The sequence below is a fragment of the Hemiscyllium ocellatum genome, chromosome 5 (assembly GCF_020745735.1).
Source record: "Hemiscyllium ocellatum isolate sHemOce1 chromosome 5, sHemOce1.pat.X.cur, whole genome shotgun sequence".
Lineage (NCBI taxonomy): Eukaryota > Metazoa > Chordata > Chondrichthyes > Orectolobiformes > Hemiscylliidae > Hemiscyllium > Hemiscyllium ocellatum.
Genome location: NC_083405.1, coordinates 82,408,912 through 82,425,861, shown reverse-complemented (window position 1 = coordinate 82,425,861; position 16,950 = coordinate 82,408,912). Strand labels below are relative to the sequence as shown.

The following is a 16,950-nucleotide window of genomic DNA, read 5'->3' as shown; positions in this document are numbered from 1 at the left end:
AGTAGTCAAAGTTTCTCAAAATCAATTATGATCAACTGGAAAATATATGGGCGGCACGGTGGTTAGCACTGCTGCCTCACAGCGCCAGAGACCCGGGTTCAATTCCCGACTCAGGCGACTGACTGTGTGGAGTTTGCATGTTCTCCCCGTGTCTGCGTGGGTTTCCTCCAGGTGCTCCGGTTTCCTCCCACAGTCCAAAGATGTGCAGGTCAGGTGAATTGGTCATGCTAAATTGCCCGTAGTGTTAGGTAAGGGGTAAATGTAGGGGTATGAGTGGGTTACGCTTCGGCGGGTCGGTGTGGACTTGTTGGGCCGAAGGGCCTGTTTCCACACTGTAATGCAATCTAATCTAATCTAATATGCAGATAGCTCAAAATCGACTCCACTGCTATATCTCAATTCTCAAATGGCCAGTGTTCAAAGCGAGGATAAAAAATGCTACATAGACACTCTGAATCCCTCCTTGAAGCATGGCAGCTTTGATATTAATGCCTTGCTGTATTATGTAATAAGTCCAAATGCCATAAGGCAAAGTAGCAGCAGCAGGGTAGAGGAATGGAGGCAAATTCTCAATTCTGGATCCCACTACCTTGTGGAACACCCTGTTCTACACGTTCATAAACTTGCAGGTGGATCATTGGCCTGTTCAATCATGGGGAGATCTATGGCTAGAAATTGTGCCTGTGAGTAGACATCATCTTCGAATTGACAGACAGCTTACAATACTTTAGTGGTTGACAGGGATGATGGCCAGAAGAGCACTAGTATAACCGACTCTGGAGGTTAAAGGTATGGGTGCAACATTGAAGAGCAAATGCACAAAGGTGATAGTGGGTAATAGAATTAGATAATAAGTGGATATGGGATAAATTGTCAGGTGAGAAGCTGAGGTAACCAAAAGGCTCATTCGCTAAATAACAGAGCATTGCTTGTGCTTGCAGCTTCACCAATGAGGCAGGAACAATGTTTGTATTTTGACATTTACCCAATCCCATTCTTCCTGATAAAAGTTCCCGGTCCCCTCCTGTCACCATCCCAACACTCCCCTCCAGCTCCAGTTCAATTCCCATCTCAGCCTTGACTCAACCTCATTTCCAGCGCCAACATCTTTTATTGTCCAGCGCTAGCAGCATTCCCACCTCCAGGCTGCAACACCTCTCATTGTCCAGCTACAGCCTGCAACATCTCTCACTGTCCAACTCTAAAATCAATCCCAGACCCAACCTCATTCCCAGCTCCAACTTTTCCTCTGCAGAGAGGAGGAGCACGTACACGTGATACGGAGAGATACACGCAAGCTCAGTGCCGGCTGCCGGTGCCTTCAGGTTGACGTTTTGCTGAGCTTCCCCGTGGCTGCTGTCAGACAAAGTCAATAGGAAATCCCGTGCTGTTCGCAAATGGCCGCACCTTTGAAAGTATGCATTATTGGCTCTGGAAATTGGTGAGTTTAATGAGAGGGTTCTGGTTGGGAGGTGCTGTTTGCCTGTGACTGGCAGGGGGGGGGGGGGACTGTCAGCGAGCAGTAACACTAGCAGAACCCAGGGCGAACATTACAATTGTTGCATCGCTTGAATTCAGCTTATTTGGGAATATGTTGACTTGTATTTCTCTGTGTATACTGCTGCTGTTTTAAACACATTTTAATGAAGTCCTAGTTTTGCCTCTTAGCTGCATGAAGTTCTATATTTGCGAGTTTCTCTATTGCATGCCATATATAGGGAGGAGATATTTTAATACCCTTGCCAACTTTGAACTGACATTTTGACATTTCAAGTGCAGGATCACCCTTTCACTCAGGATAATATTAGCAGTGGTTGATATTTAAATGAAACCCTCATCCACCACGTCAGGGTTATCTGAGAAGATCGTCTCAATCCGTATATAATATTTAATTTATAGTATGAGGAGTTTATTTTCTGTAAGCCTGTTTATATGTTCTATTATTACTAATGCATCTTCCAGTGTTCAATGCTCTGTGATTTTAAATAGTATTGTAGAGTTTGGATTTGATTTCCCTCTTTCAGAAGGGGTCGCATGGTCTTGCAGTCATTAGGATCATCTTGGGAGTGTGATTTCATCTTGTTCATATTTGCTAATCAAATCACTCCTACAGGCAATGTTAAATTCTTAACGTTCTACCAAATCCAACAATTAAAGACATTGTAACTCATTTCATAATTTCTCATGCAGACTGATTTTATCCAGTTTGAAACATTTGAAGGTGTAACTACTCGAGTATACTAATGGCATTATCCTTTAGGAATTTCTGTTAAAATGGTGTGAACATAACAGTGAACTAACATTAATATGTCAGTAACCTAACCACAAGCTGGTTTGTCTGAGACTAATCAACATGAATGCCTGGAATTTTTTTTTTAATTACCAAATACATTTGGATGCACTTGACAATTTGATACATGCATCTGTTAGTATGGTATCTTGATCACCAAATATGAATTTTAATAAAATTATTTTGAGATCGGGGAGTTGCTAGCTAGGTCAGCATTTTTGCCCATGTCTAATTGCCCTTGGGTGATGGTGAGCTGCCTTTTTGAAACACCGAGGTCCATATGGTGTAGTTATGATGTGGAGGAGCCAGTGTTGGACTGGGGTGGACAAAGTTAAAAATCACACAATATCAACAGGTTTATTTGGAAGCAGTAGCTTTCAAAGCGCTGCTAGCTACCTGAGGAAGGAGTAGCGCTCTGAAAGCTAGTGCTTCCAAATAAATCTGTTGGACTATAACCTGGTGTTGTGTGATTTTTAACTATATTGTATAGGTATATGCTGTTTGGAAAGAGTTCCAGGATTTTGACTGTACGAACTCAGTTCCCCCTGCATATCAGGTACATTATTTGAAATGGGGTAAAAACAATGACTGCAGATGCTGGAAACCAGATTCTGGATCATCATGAAGGGCTTTTGCCCGAAATGTCGATTTCGCTGCTCGTTGGATGCTGCCTGAACTGCTGTGCTCTTCCAGCACCACTGATCCAGAACATTATCTGAAATAATAGCTCTGATTTGTGTTAACAGTTTCTCTAACTATCGTGATGCATTTGATAACTGAGAATTTAATAAAGTTGATTTGTTTAAGTTGCGTTACAATGAACTTGTATTTTGTGATATGTTACCAATTTTGGACAATTATTAAATTTGAAACACCGTCAGATATTTTTAGCCAGACAGCCAGCTATCAAATTAGTTGTAGACAACATGCAGACTGTGTGTGTGTGTGTGTGTGTGTGTGAGAGAGAATAAAGTTTGCAGCAACTGTATTAATTTTATATTGCTTTTCCTTCAAAAGCAAAAACATTATTGAGGCAAAGCAGACTGGTATAATTTATGTTTTAAGGTTTTCTACGTCAGGATTTGGATATTATCCAGTTGGATTCTAGAACTCCTTAGTTAGGTACATAGGATTGTTATTATGCAAGAGGAGGCCATTTGGCCCATTGCTCATGCTGATTTTCTCAACAAGCATTATGGTTTAGTCCCATTCTCCTACTTTTTTCCCTGTAACCCTGCACATAGTATCAGATGAATAGAAACAATCTTGAATCATTGATTTGAACCTGCTTCCACTACACTTCCAGGTTTTGAATTCCAAACCCTAACTTCAAAACTGCGCACACAGTCTCACATTCCATTCCTGATCATTTTACAAGTGGCAACAGTTGACTGTCTGGACCAATGTGATTTTGAAAGTTTCTGTCAAATCTCATTTTGGTATTTTATCTCTCCAAGGAAACGGTCTTACCATCACTCAGTTTTCACAATGGAAGTTTATTATTCCTGCAACCATTCTCAGAAACTTTTAACACACTGACTCCAATGAATTTACATCAATTCTGAAGCATGGCATCCAGACTATACACAACACTCCAGCTTCTCAAAGCTTCAGTATAAAGCTGTCATTCATTCCCTGAGTCAGGTAGAGCAAAAGAGATGGTTGTAAGTCAAAAGGACATATCCCATTGTATGCTTCATAATGAAGCCTTACCAAAGGGAATCACTTAGTAAGTGATTAGAATTACCAAACTATTTGCAGCTGTTTGATTATTTTAAGGGGATAACATTTGTAATTTAACAATACAATAAAGAGAGTCTTGGTTAGGATGGAATGTGATGTAAAAAAGAATAGCCATTTCGTTATGTCGGCTTTCATTTTGAGGTAAATGATAATAAAAGCTAACTAAGAAATTGTAGCAATCTCTATGGTGTGGTTTTCTTTTCCAAATCTGGTGCCAAATCTAGGGGTTGCCTTGGTGCACAGCATAGAGTCATAGGGATGTACAGCACAGAAACAAACTCTTCAGTCCAACTCGTCCATGCTGACCAGATATCCCAACCCAATCTAGTCCCACCTGCCAGCACCTGCCCCATATACCTCCAAACCCTCCTATTCATATAAACAGCCTTTTAAATGTTACAATTACACTAACCTCCACCACTTCCTCTGGCAGCTCATTCCATACATGTACGACCCTCTGTGTGAAAAAGTTACCCCATAGGTCTCTTTTATATCTTTCCCCTCTCACCCTAAACCCATGCCCTCCAGTTCTGGACTCCCCCCACCCCAGAGACTTGTCTATTTATCCTACCTGTGTCCTTCATGATTTTATAAACCTCTATAAAATCACCCCTCAGCCTCTGACGCTCCAGGGAAAACAGCCCCGGCCTATTGAACCTCTCCCATAGCTCAAATCCTCCAACCCTGGCAACATCCTTGTAAATATTTCCTGAACCCTTTCAAGTCTCACAACAGGAAGGAGACCAGAATTGCACACAATATTCCAGAAGTGGCCTAACCAGTGTCCTGTACAGCTGCAACTTGACCTCTCAACTCCTATACTCAATAGGAAAGCATACCAAACACCTTCCTCACTATCCTATTCACCTGTGACTCCACTTTAAAGGAGCTATAAATGTAGGAGTGATTTCAACATGCAAGTAAGGGACCACTAATAGCTCAGTTGGTTAGATAGTTAATTTTGCAATGCAGAGTGATGCCAGCAACATGGGGTCAATTCCTGCGTCAGCTGAGGTTACCATGAAGGCCTTCTCTGCCCTTTCTCTTGCCTGAGATGTGGTGACCCTCAGTTTATACCACCACCACAAGTCGCTTTCTAATAAGGGAGCACCATTATTTGACTAGTAAGACGATGATGATTTTACCTTTTAGGATTCACAGGCACAAAAACAGGAAGATAAAAACTATTTATTCTTTACAAATAGTTTGGTAAAATGCAGACATATTCAATAGTGAAATAAATGATATAATTGGATTAAGATTGAAGTTAAAGCAAACATAAACTTTTAAGGAAAGTTTGTTGAAATGTATGAATTTCTTTTCCATTATGGTAAAACCTGTCATTGTACAAATGTAAAATTGCCATTTCAGGGGCAATATGTATTTAGCAGAAATTAAGAGGTTCCCACCCAGTGGAAAAATCCAGTCACATCTCATCAACTAACACTGAAGGATTTTAACATTGAGACTAACTGCACAAGGTGTTACAGTCCCTCTTCAGACAGTAAAAGAGATTTGAGATCCTAGTGATGCACTTGAAGAAATTAAACACGATCTCTGGGTTTAAGGCTTTTACTTGAACAACCAAATTAAAATCAACATCAGCTAAATGTTACTCAGTAGACTGCTGATATACTAAATTACTTTAAAAAAAAATCCCTTGTTCATTTCTGAGCACAGCCAATAACAAGTCACCATATTCATACCTAATGCTGCATTTGATGCAGAATGTTGCCTTTTCGTTTGAGTCCTTTCTGGTGTTCCGAATGATTCTTTCCTCCCCATTACAAATGCTTCCATTTGCATTCGTAGTTGTTTCTTATAACTTATGATTCCAACTGATGTTAATGTTGGCCAAGTCAAATCAGAGGAAAAACGTGGCTTGGTGCATTCTAATTTTGTTATTTTTCTTTTGTTTTAACCATAGAGGTCAGTTACTGAGCACACTATTAAGAGTCTGCTGATGTACTTTTAACAAAAAAAAATTTAAAATCTGACCTTAGACAAAAAAAATTTGGAAAGGTTCAACAGGAAAACTTTTTAAAATTCCAGATATTTCTTTCAAACGTCAAAACTTCAGAAAAGGTTAAGTACTATCTCTACATGAAAGCTTCCACTCAGGCGGACACATGCAACTGGTTTGGTTTCCTTCCAGCAATTCTCTTTATATTCATTAAATGTTTTTTAAACTGTTGTCGCTCCCTGAGACAGCTAAAACAAATGGTACATTGAACTGTCTTATAATTAAATTTCAGAACAAACTCATAAGTTCCATAACTCAGTTTCCACCAGTTTTGTTGGATTTCCTATTTGAGAGTCAACATACTAGCCTCCACTTTCTAGTGTGCATGCACACACAATGACTCATTTCTTGATAAAAGGTAGGGAGGAGGGACTTGGGGGAGGGGCGTTGGAAGTGCGATAGGTGGAAGGAGGTTAAGGTGAGGGTGATAGGCCGGAGTGGGGATGGGGGCGGAGAGGTCAGGAAGAAGATTGCAGGTAGGAAGGTGGTGCTGAGTTCGAGGGTTGGGACTGAGACAAGATGGGGGGAGGGGAAATGAGGAAACTGGAGAAATCTGAGTTCATCCCTTGTGTTTGGAGGGATCCTAGGTGGAAGATGAGGCGCTCTTCCTCTAACCGTCGTGTTGCTATGGTCTAATAATGGAGAAGTCCAAGGACCTGAATGTCCTTGGTGGGGTGGGAGGGGGCGTTGAAGTGTTGAGCCACGGGGTGGTTGGGTTGGTTTGTGCAGGTGTCCCAGAGGTGTTCTCTGAAATGTTCCGCAAGTAGGCGGCCTGTCTCCCCAATATAGAGGAGGCCACATCGGGTGCAGCGGATGCAGTAAACGATGTGTGTGGAGGTGCAGGTGAATTTGTGGTGGATATGGAAGGATCTCTTGGGGCTTTGAAGGGAAGTAAAGGGGGAGGTGTGGGCACAAGGTTGGCATTTCTTGCGGTTGCAGGGGAAGGTGCCAGGAGTGGAGGCACCAACGCACTTCCAACATGCCTCCCCCAAGTCCCTCCTCACTACCTTTTATCTTAGCCTGCTTGGCACACTCTCCTCATTCCTGAAGAAGCGCTCATGCCCGAAACGTCGATTCTCCTGCTCCTTGGATGCTGCCTGACCTGCTGCACTTTTCCAGCAACACATTTTCAGCTCTGATCTCCAGCATCTGCAGACTTCACGTTCTCCTTTCTTGATATTACAGTTTCTGCATGTTCCTAGATCTATGTTGCTGGGAAAAGCATAGTTTCTCTTTTTTTTATTATTACAATAAATGACTAGCTCTCAACCCTTCACTTCAAGAGTTGTAAAATGTTATTAAAGATTTATGGAAACAATTGGGCTTTCGGATTCCTTGGCATCAATCTCAAAAGTTCAACTGTAAACTTTGTGATGACAACAACATGGGTTAAATTTTTGCATCGCCTGTGATTACCACTCTCCTTGTCAACCGTTCCTCTTGTCTGAGGCATGGTGACCCTCTGGTTAAACCATCACCACCAGTCATCTCTCTGTAGTGAGAGGGCATCCCTACGGCAAACACACTGCAGCATCTGCATCTTCCTGTCTCACACTCTTGTCTCTATCTGAGAGTTTGCAAGTCTACCCATGACTACCGCAATACCTTTTCTGTTTAGCTATTAAATCCTGCACTTACCCTGTGTCCTTCCATTATTTCTGTGGCAACAGGCTTATTATTGTGCAGATTTAATCGCAGGTCATTATGCTACTTTATACTTTGTATGTTAAACATTGTATTTTAATTTAAACATCTTATAAAATCTTGCACTGTAGCAAAGAAAGTAATGTTTAGGCAATTAAATGTATTTGAGTCTATGGGAACTTTTCCAGTTAGAAAGGAATGTTGACTCACTGACAAAAATAGAAATTGCTGGAAAAGCTCAGTAGGTCTGGCAATATCTGTGAAGAAAAATCAGAGTTAATGTTTAGGGTTCTGAGGAAGGGTCACTTGACTTGAAAAGTTAATTCTGATTTTTCTCCACAGATGCTGCCAGACCAGCTGAGCTTTTCCAGCAATTTCCATTTTTGTCTCTGATTGAGAGCATCCACAGTTCTTTTGTTTTTATGTAGACTCACTGACAGCCTCTGGATTCCCATGTTATTTTGTACATGTGCAGGTTCTTATATGTTGGTGCAAACTCTTAACAGTTTTGTCAACATCAGTACCACAAACTCCAGATCATTACGTCTCCAAACCTAGCATTTACTTGTAGCTGCTTAGTCTAAGTTATGGATTCTTAGAAAGAAAATGCAACATGTGCTGTTATGTGTTCTGGAAAGGGTGACTGGTGCACATATTATTTTTTCTTTTCAATAAAACAGAGAGCATTGGTTTAAGGTGAGAGGGGAAAGATTTAAAAGGGGCCTGGAGGCAAAGGTTTCACACACAGGGTGGTGCATATATGGAACAAGCTGCCAGAGGAAGTGGTAGAGGTCAGTACAATTAAAACATTTAAAAGATATTTGGACAGGTACTTGGATAAGAAAGGTTTAGAGGGCTATGAGCTAAATGCAGGCAAATGTTAATAGTTCAGTTTAGGAACCTGGTCGGCATAATTAGTTAGGCTGAAGAGTCTGTTTCCATGCTGTATGACTCTGACTCAACAAGTTTATTAACATCTTAAAATAGGCTAACATTGCAAATGAGCCAATCATTAGTAATTAATAGTTGAACGTGCCTTATTTTGCAGATAGACCAACTGTTTTATTTCTACAGAGTGTCCTTATTTTAAGTGATTAACTTTGTTCTATTAGGTGATTTTGGCATATTGGTAATTAAGGTCAGCATTTACTGCCAATTTATAATTGTCCTTGCTCGGCCATTTCAGAGGGTAGTTAAGAATCAGCTCTTTACTGGGGACAGGAGTAGGCCAGACCGCGTAAGGATGGCAGATTTCTTTCACTAAAGGCCTTGAGTGAACCAGATGGGTTTTTACACCAAGTGATGATAGTTTTATGTCATCAATTGTTTATTTTTAAAACAATTTGTCCGAGGCTCATACCCCCATTCAAGATCCAATCAAGATTGTGTGCTCCCCACCTGCCCAAGATCTCACTCTCGCAGACCCAATATGGGAGTCACACAATAGCCTTCAGGCATATGACAATGCTAACATATAACAGCAGCAGTGGATTCTAATTGGAGAACGACATCAACTTAACATGATGTGTGGCAACAGTGGTTTGCTGCTTATTTCAAATTCCTAACTTTATCAGTTTTTAAAAAAAATCATTCAGCTGGATTTTTGAACATACCTGGAGAATTTTTTTTATTCCAGTTATTTCATGGTTATTATTGTAAACAGAGAAATACAATTGGAGGTAATGTTAAGGAAACTATGTTTGTTGATTTAATAGCTTTTTTTCTGTTTAGCTGCAAGTTTACAGTCACTTAGTACATGTTGGCCAGCCAATGGAGAACTATGGTGTGAGTAGTGCAAATATTCTCCATTTACCTATTTGCACTGTTTTAATAATTATAAGATAGCATTTTATTTTGTTCTACTAAATAATCCCAGAACATTGCATCATCCATGTCTTTAAGCACTTATGCCTTCTGGGTTCAAATGAGTGAGTTGAGCCCATGTAAGTGTAGGAAAACAACCCAAGTCCATGCTTTGATGAAGGGAAGCAGGCAACATTATTTAGAAGCAATCTTTTAATTAATAATCCCTTGTCTGCCTAACCTTCTCTCTCCCCCCACCTCTCTCTGGGCACTGTCCGCAGCTATTTGCCTCCCCACCCCTCCCTCCCTGTAATCAGAGTAAATATCACCTTTTCCTCCCTACTGTAAGTTCTGAAGAAGGGTCATTGCATTTGAAACATTAACTCTATTTTCTCTCCACAGATGCTGCAGACCTGCTGAGTTTCTGCAGCAATTTCTGATTTAATTTCGGAAGCATCTGATCTTTGTTAATCCAGCATTGGTTTTAAGAAGGGTTAATGAGCACGCATTCACTAGCTGGATGCGGAAAACGAAACTAATAAAAAGAATAAAGTGGTCATGATATTTGTTACAGAACAGCCTTCATTGAGAAGGCAATAAACTTTTCTCCTTTGTGGTTAAATATTCTGAATAGAGCATTAGTTCCCTAGGCTGTTCCAGTGAATGAATTCAATGATTATATTTCAAATAATATCATGTGCAAGCTTGGTCAATCTGCATTTGCCATTTAGCACAGGTAACTACAATTCTATGAGAGGAATCAGTGGTAACCAATCCTTCTGTTGCCCCGCAAGCCAAGCTAGAAAATTAGCATTAGTTGACTATTAGGCACAATGGCTCAGTGGTTCACATTGCTGCCTCACAGTCCCAGGGACATGGGTTCACTTCCACCCTTGGGCAACTGTGTGTATGGAGTTTGCACGTTCTTCCCATGTTTGCGTGGGTTTCCTCCTGGTGTTCTGGTTTCCTCCTACAATCCAAAGATATGCAGGTTAAGTGGATTGGCCATGCTAAATCGTCCATTGTGTTCATGGATGTGTAGGTTAGGTGCATTAGTCAGGGGTAAATATAGAGTAGAGGAATGAGTTTGGGTGGGTTGCTCTTTGGAGGGTGGGTGTGGACTTGTTAGGACGAAGGGCCTATTTCCACACTATAGGGATTCTAGTTTAATAATTTTAATAAAACAAAGAACTTCAGATGTTGAAGATCTGAAGAGGGGTCCCTGGACTTGAAGCATTAACTCTGCTTTTTCTCCACATATGCTGCAAGACCAGCTGAGTTTCTCCAGTAATTTCTGTTTTGGTTTAATTACTGTACTTGATTCATTTCCAAATAATTTGAAACACAACATATTTCTATCTTTTAACCAAGAATAGCTTCTCCTGGACAATTTATAGATATTTAAAAAGTAGAAATGGTTGTAGGAACTACAGTAGGATTTTATCAAGTAAAATGAATTAAAAGAATTTTAGTATGTGGTTTGTTATCAAAACATTTTCTAACTCCTGTTGCTAATATTGCCTCTTGATTCTGTTGAGAGGTGTTTTCTGTTGAAAAGCAATGTAAAACTGTGCATAAATCAGTAGATTCTGTGTTCTTAAAAAAAATGAATTGCATAGCAAACGCATTTTGCAGGGGCTGATAATGGACCTAAACTTTGTGCTCGCAGCTGGATATGATCTGTCACTGGCCTGGCATTTACAACTTATTAATGTATTAGTGTGACTCTTCATGTTTCCTAATAGCTTTTGGTTGCTACAATATGGGCAGTGTGAACTCTGTCCCCTGCTATTGCAAAATAACACCAGGTCACAAGGAAACAGATAATGTCGCAGAATATAATTGGCATTGACTCTCTCACAAATGTACTGCTAATTTTCAGTACGCTGTAAAGAAATACCTTTCCATAATGTACAAAAAATCATCACCATTTCTTTGGTGCTGTTGATTTTTCAATTACACAAGCGGTCAAACAGAATTGCTCCCTTAAACAGTTAATGATTTTATGCCTGGGATCAACCATTTTACCTCAAAAGAGGCTGCAACTAATCTTGCCAAAACTAAAATTTCACTCGGAATAGCAACTGTGCATGCTCATACACGTTCCTTTTGAAGGAAAATAAAAGTTTTAAGCTACATTTGAGCAGACACTTTGTTACATCAACATTTACAGCATAGAAACAGGCCGTTTGACCTGACAGCTGCTTGGTGAAATTCATGCTTCATATGACATACAACTCCCTTGGAAACCAGCACTAATCAAAATCTCTTACAACTGCCAGTCCTTGGTACCATCTTCACCTTTTACTGTGCAATAATTTATGAAAGAAACATGGTTCTTACAATCTATCAAGTATGCTCTCCTATTAATGTGGTTAATCCAGTTGATTTCTGGTTTACCACCTTATTGATCTGCTGATTTTTTTTATTATGACCAGTTTAACAATTTTCAATCACAGTGAGAAATGGGTTTTTGTTCTGCAAAATGCTGAGAAGCTGCAAGCCATTTGCATGTCATTGAGGTTTTCTAAGTAGAAAATATTTTAGTCTAAGATAAACCAGAGCAAAGGAGGAGCGTTAGTCTAAAAAATAAATCCCAATCCCAACCTGCATTCAAATCTCCTTCAGTTTTACTCGAGACTGACTGGAGTCAGGTAATTGAGAGTTAGGTTTGCAATTTAAATATTCTATTGAGGTTGCTTACTTCTGCCTGTATTGCTTACAAGACAAAGCTTTTCACTGTGCCTCGGTACACGTGACAGTGAATACAATTGATTTCATCTTTATTCAACATTTGAAATGTTAACCCTGACCTGAGTCTTGACAAACCAGCCAAATAAATTGAGGCAGGATCTGCTAGATCAAGGGTTAAGAGCATTCCAGCTACATGCTGAAATCAGCATGCCTGCCTGGCCAACCTGTCAGGATCTGACAACCCCACACCATCTCCACTAATGATTCCAATCTGTTTCACAAGCCTCTGGTTTCTGGACTCAACCACCACAGTTGGGACACAGACCAATATATACATTTTGAGCACATCCTACAGCATGTGTGGGGAGGAGGCCCTAGCTTCTGAATTATCCTTGCTAACCCTCTTCACGTTCACATGCACAGATCATCCATTCTTGAAACGTATCTGAAGCCTCTTTTGATTTTAGATCTTGATAGTTTTATTGTTAATATTAAATAAAGCGACATGTGAATAGCCGGTACATGATAGAAAATGGCATGTATGTATTTAGTGGCATTAATGTTTATAAGAAGTATTCTTGACAGAGCCATGTTTAATATCCTTTTTTTATGTGCATCTTCAAACTCTCCACCTCTGAGCTGCATTTGCAAGTGCATATAATTGAGGTATAAGAGAAAGCTGTTTGTGTACTTTGTGTGTACTGTGGATTTGTAGGGAATAAACATTTATTACTATGTTCCTACAAAACTGTATTAAAATATTCTGAGAGCTTAACTATTCCATGACTTTATTTTTCCCCCTTCTCTACTTTTCCTGTTGGTTTTCTCCCTTTATCCCATTTCTCTTGAAGGCAATGAATCATTCTGCATTACAGTTCTACATATGGCAGCAGCTCTTCAGTCCTTTGCCCAAATGGCCATTCATCATGCGAGACCAGACAGTGAGTATTGCCAGAGGAATTGTGTGAGGAACCTCGCAGTCAAGCTCCTTCTCACCGAAAGTGGTCCTCATTAATAGCAATCAGGCACACGAACCTGAGTTGGTTTTGTTTTCTCTGTTTTAGTTTGTTGTTTCCTTCTCCTCCTGTACCCCAGCATTTTTGGATGCTAAAGCCAAATGTAGCTCCACCTCTAATCATCAGTGCCACAGTAAACTGAAACCTTATTAGTCTCTGACTCAGTCATGCAACGTGACACGTTACTGCAGTGAGCTGGAGAATATCAGTGGTCGGGGGGGGACGGTGGGGGGGACAGTGAATGTAGAAGTGTTGTCACAAGAAGGAGTTAATTGATATCCAAAAGGTAGATTGTTCAGTATACTGTATATACATTACAGTGCTCACTGCTGTTATTTTTTTCCCATTATTATTCACATGTATTTGCACAATTTGTACATCGTTCAAATGTCCTTAATTGTATTAAAGGTATAAAAAATGTGCAATACTCCAGCAAGCTGAAAAAAATGAATATTTTCCTTCACACATTTTTAATGTTTTCACAGGGGGTCTGCAATTGCAAAAATAGTTGGAAACAATGTACAGAAGATTCAGAAATTTGCCACAACAGTCAATATGTGGGTCTTTGAAGAACTGGTTAATGGAAGGAAGCTAACTGAAATTCTAAACCAAGAACATGAGAATGTTAAATATCTGCCTGGATACAAACTGCCTGAAAATGTGGTAAGATAGTAGTCAGAAAAAAAATGTTGATAAGCTAAAGATTAATTGTTGTTTTAAGAAGAAATTACTATTTATTATCAGCAACCGTACAATTTTTTTAGTTGGAAAGAGTAAGATTTTTGTGGGGTTCTAGGCCATAATTTGCCCTTTATTTCATTTAGTTTATGGTTTTACCACTGCTTTCATATGCCTCATGGAATGCAACCTTTTTTTATTTCTGAATAAAACGCAATTAAATTTTTAATTTTTAAGAACTAATTTGAAGTAGCATTCGATGTGACCATTTGCACAGGCATTAGTTACATGGGGCAAAACTGGTACAAAGTTCAAAGCAGAGTTTAACTGATGAAGGGATGGCATGCTACACAGACTGCATCCTAAGTTACTTGAACCTCAAAAGCATTTGAGTCGAAGAAGAACAAAGAACAATACAGTACAGGAACAGGCACTTTGGCCCTCCATTTTGCCCTTCCGTACTAAAACACTTACAGGATCCGTATCCCTTTATTCCCTTCCTATTCATGTATTTGTCCAGATGTTTCTTGAATGCCTCTATTGTATCTGCTTCCACCATCTCCTCTGGCAATGCATTCCAGGTACTCATCACCCTTTGTGTGAAAAACCTGCCTCACACATCTCTTTTAAACTTCCCCTCCTTGCACCTTGAAACTGTCGCCTAGTAATTTACCCCTCTACCCTTGGAGAAAGCCTTATACTTTCCACTGTATCCATGCAATTCACAATCTTATGAACACGTATTAGGTTGCCCCTCAACCTCCTTTGTTCGAATGAAAATAAACCCAGCCTAGCCAACCTTTCTTCATCGCTAAAGTCCCCCATACCAGGCAACATCCTGGTAAATCTTTTCTGTTCCCTCTCCAAAGCATCCACATCCCCATGGTAGTGTGGTGACCAGAACTGGATGCAATATTCCAAATGTGGCTTAACTAAAGTTCTGTAAACTGCAGTATAAATTATCTATCCTTATACTCAATGTCCCTTCCAATGAAGACAAACATGCCACAACCTTTTCTTACTGCTGTATCTACCTACGCTGCCACCTTCAGTGATCTGTGGACCTGCACACCCAGATCCCGCTGCATATCAATACTCTGCCATTCACAGGCTGAATGTAGCACTGACTTCTGCCCTTCCTGTGATAAATCGCTGCTTCCAGTCTGTCCTTCCTTCTAATATTAAAAGTTGAGATTAAGGTGTGAGATTAATGTATGAGTATATTGACACTTCTTTATTATTCTGTGAACTATTGGGTTTTGGAATTTACTGTAATTTTGTTTGAGGATTTTTTTGTTTGAATTATGTAATAAATTTTTCATCCCAAACTCATTTTGTAAAATAAGCTTGTTTCGTAAGGCATGCTATAAAGAAAATGTTGCTTTTGTGTATAGAACCTTATAGGACTTCAGGATGTGTCAAGGCACCTTTATAGCCAATTAAGTAGTTTTAAACTATATTAACTGGTTTAATGTAAATGTCAGTTTTGATCCTGCACTGCATTTCACATTCAATTAATTGTCTGCCTCAGATTATCAAATCCCAGTTCATGTTTTTGAAAATTAGATACTTTAATATCAATTCTTTCACTTCCTGGATGGGGATTGACTTTTTTAGGTTCTAGGACCTCCCCACAAAAGATATACTTATATGAACATAGTATCTCAGGAGGCTGTTCAACATGGAGGGAATTGCAGGCAAGACCAATATCACATGATGCCCTTCCACAACATTTCAAGGAGTTGCTTAGAAAAGACCTAACTCAGGAATTGAGACTAAATTCAGTGTTGCTTAAGCTAAGAGTGGCTAATTTTGCTCATATACTACATTGTAAACATGATGTGGAAGTGCCAGTATTGGACTGAGGTGGACAAAGTCAAAAAACACATTACACTCCAACAGGTTTATTTACAGATTGTAAGTTGTGAAATGCAATCTCTAGTCTATGCTAATTGAACTCATAGTCATTAATGTCAAGTTGCTTACTCATGGGGCTGAAATTTAGGGTGTGCTGTGTTCCCTTATACTCCCTGCTCCACCCCAAATAAAACACTGGCTAGGAGCATGCCCACATATAAAACTGTTTGACAGGTTGTTAATTCACTCAGGACAACACTTCAATCTTCATCTGGAGAGGAAGATCCACCTTAAAATTGTTGAACGATCCAAATGGCCAATAGCGCTGTAGTCACAGCAATTCCACAGTTAGTCCCTAAAGAAGCGAAGTTATGGGAGCAGGACTGAAGATAAATATGGGCTATCAATGAGGCCTGATTGTTGGGACCTTGTTTTGAGTGGTTGGGGCAGTGGACTAAAAGGTGGCTGAAGTTTGGGGGTTGGGGGGGGGAAGGAGAGGAGAGAGAAGGTACCTTAGATGGACCTGAAGGCCTTCAGAGAAATGCTCACACCCATGTTAACCCTGCTTCAAGACTGTCCAACAGAAGCTGGATTAGTGGTGCTGGAAGAGCACAGCAGTTCAGGCATCATCCAAGGAACAGTGAAATCGATGTTGCGGGCAAAAGCCCTTCATCAGGAATAAAGGCAGAGAGCCTGAAGCGTGGAGAGATAAGCTAGAGGAGGGTGGGGTGGGGAGAAAGTAGCATAGAGTATAATAGGTGAGTGGGGGAGGGGATGAAGGTGATAGGTCAGGGAGAAGAGGGTGGAGTGGATAGGTGGAAAAGGAGATAGGCAGGTAGGACAAGTCATGGGGATAGTGTTGAGCTGAAAGTTTGGAACTAGGGTGAGGTGGGGGAAGGGGAAATGAGGAAACTGTTGAAGTCCACATTGATACCCTGGAGTTGAAGTGTTCCGAGGCAGAAGATGAGGCGTTCTTCCTCCTGGCGTCTGGTGGTAAGGGAGCGGCGGTGAAGGAGGTCCAGGACCTCCATGTCTTCGGCAGAGTGGGAGGGGGAGTTGAAATGTTGGGCCACGGGGCGGTGTGGTTGATTGGTGCGGGTGACCCGGAGATGTTCCCTAAAGCGCTCTGCTAGGAGGCGCCCATGGATGCTGCCTGAACTGCTGTGACCTTCCAGCACCACCAATCCAGAATCTGGTTTCCA

At 40.4% G+C, this 16,950-nt stretch overlaps 1 protein-coding gene across 2 annotated transcripts in view; it reads left to right on the top strand.

Moving 5' to 3' along the window:
* The first annotated feature begins 1,320 nt into the window (after nt 1–1,320).
* The window catches only part of LOC132816092 (glycerol-3-phosphate dehydrogenase 1-like protein), a 54,031-nt gene continuing 38,401 nt past the window's right edge, over nt 1,321–16,950 (top strand). Inside the window, exons 1-2 of one of the 2 annotated variants that reach the window (XM_060825524.1) lie at nt 1,321–1,441; nt 13,699–13,876. In XM_060825524.1, the coding sequence (XP_060681507.1) occupies nt 1,398–1,441; nt 13,699–13,876 (222 nt within the window). In that variant the 5' untranslated portion in view covers nt 1,321–1,397. Of the gene's footprint in view, nt 1,442–9,443; nt 9,486–13,698; nt 13,877–16,950 lie in introns of those variants that run through there. The other variant, XM_060825525.1, reaches the window with a different exon arrangement.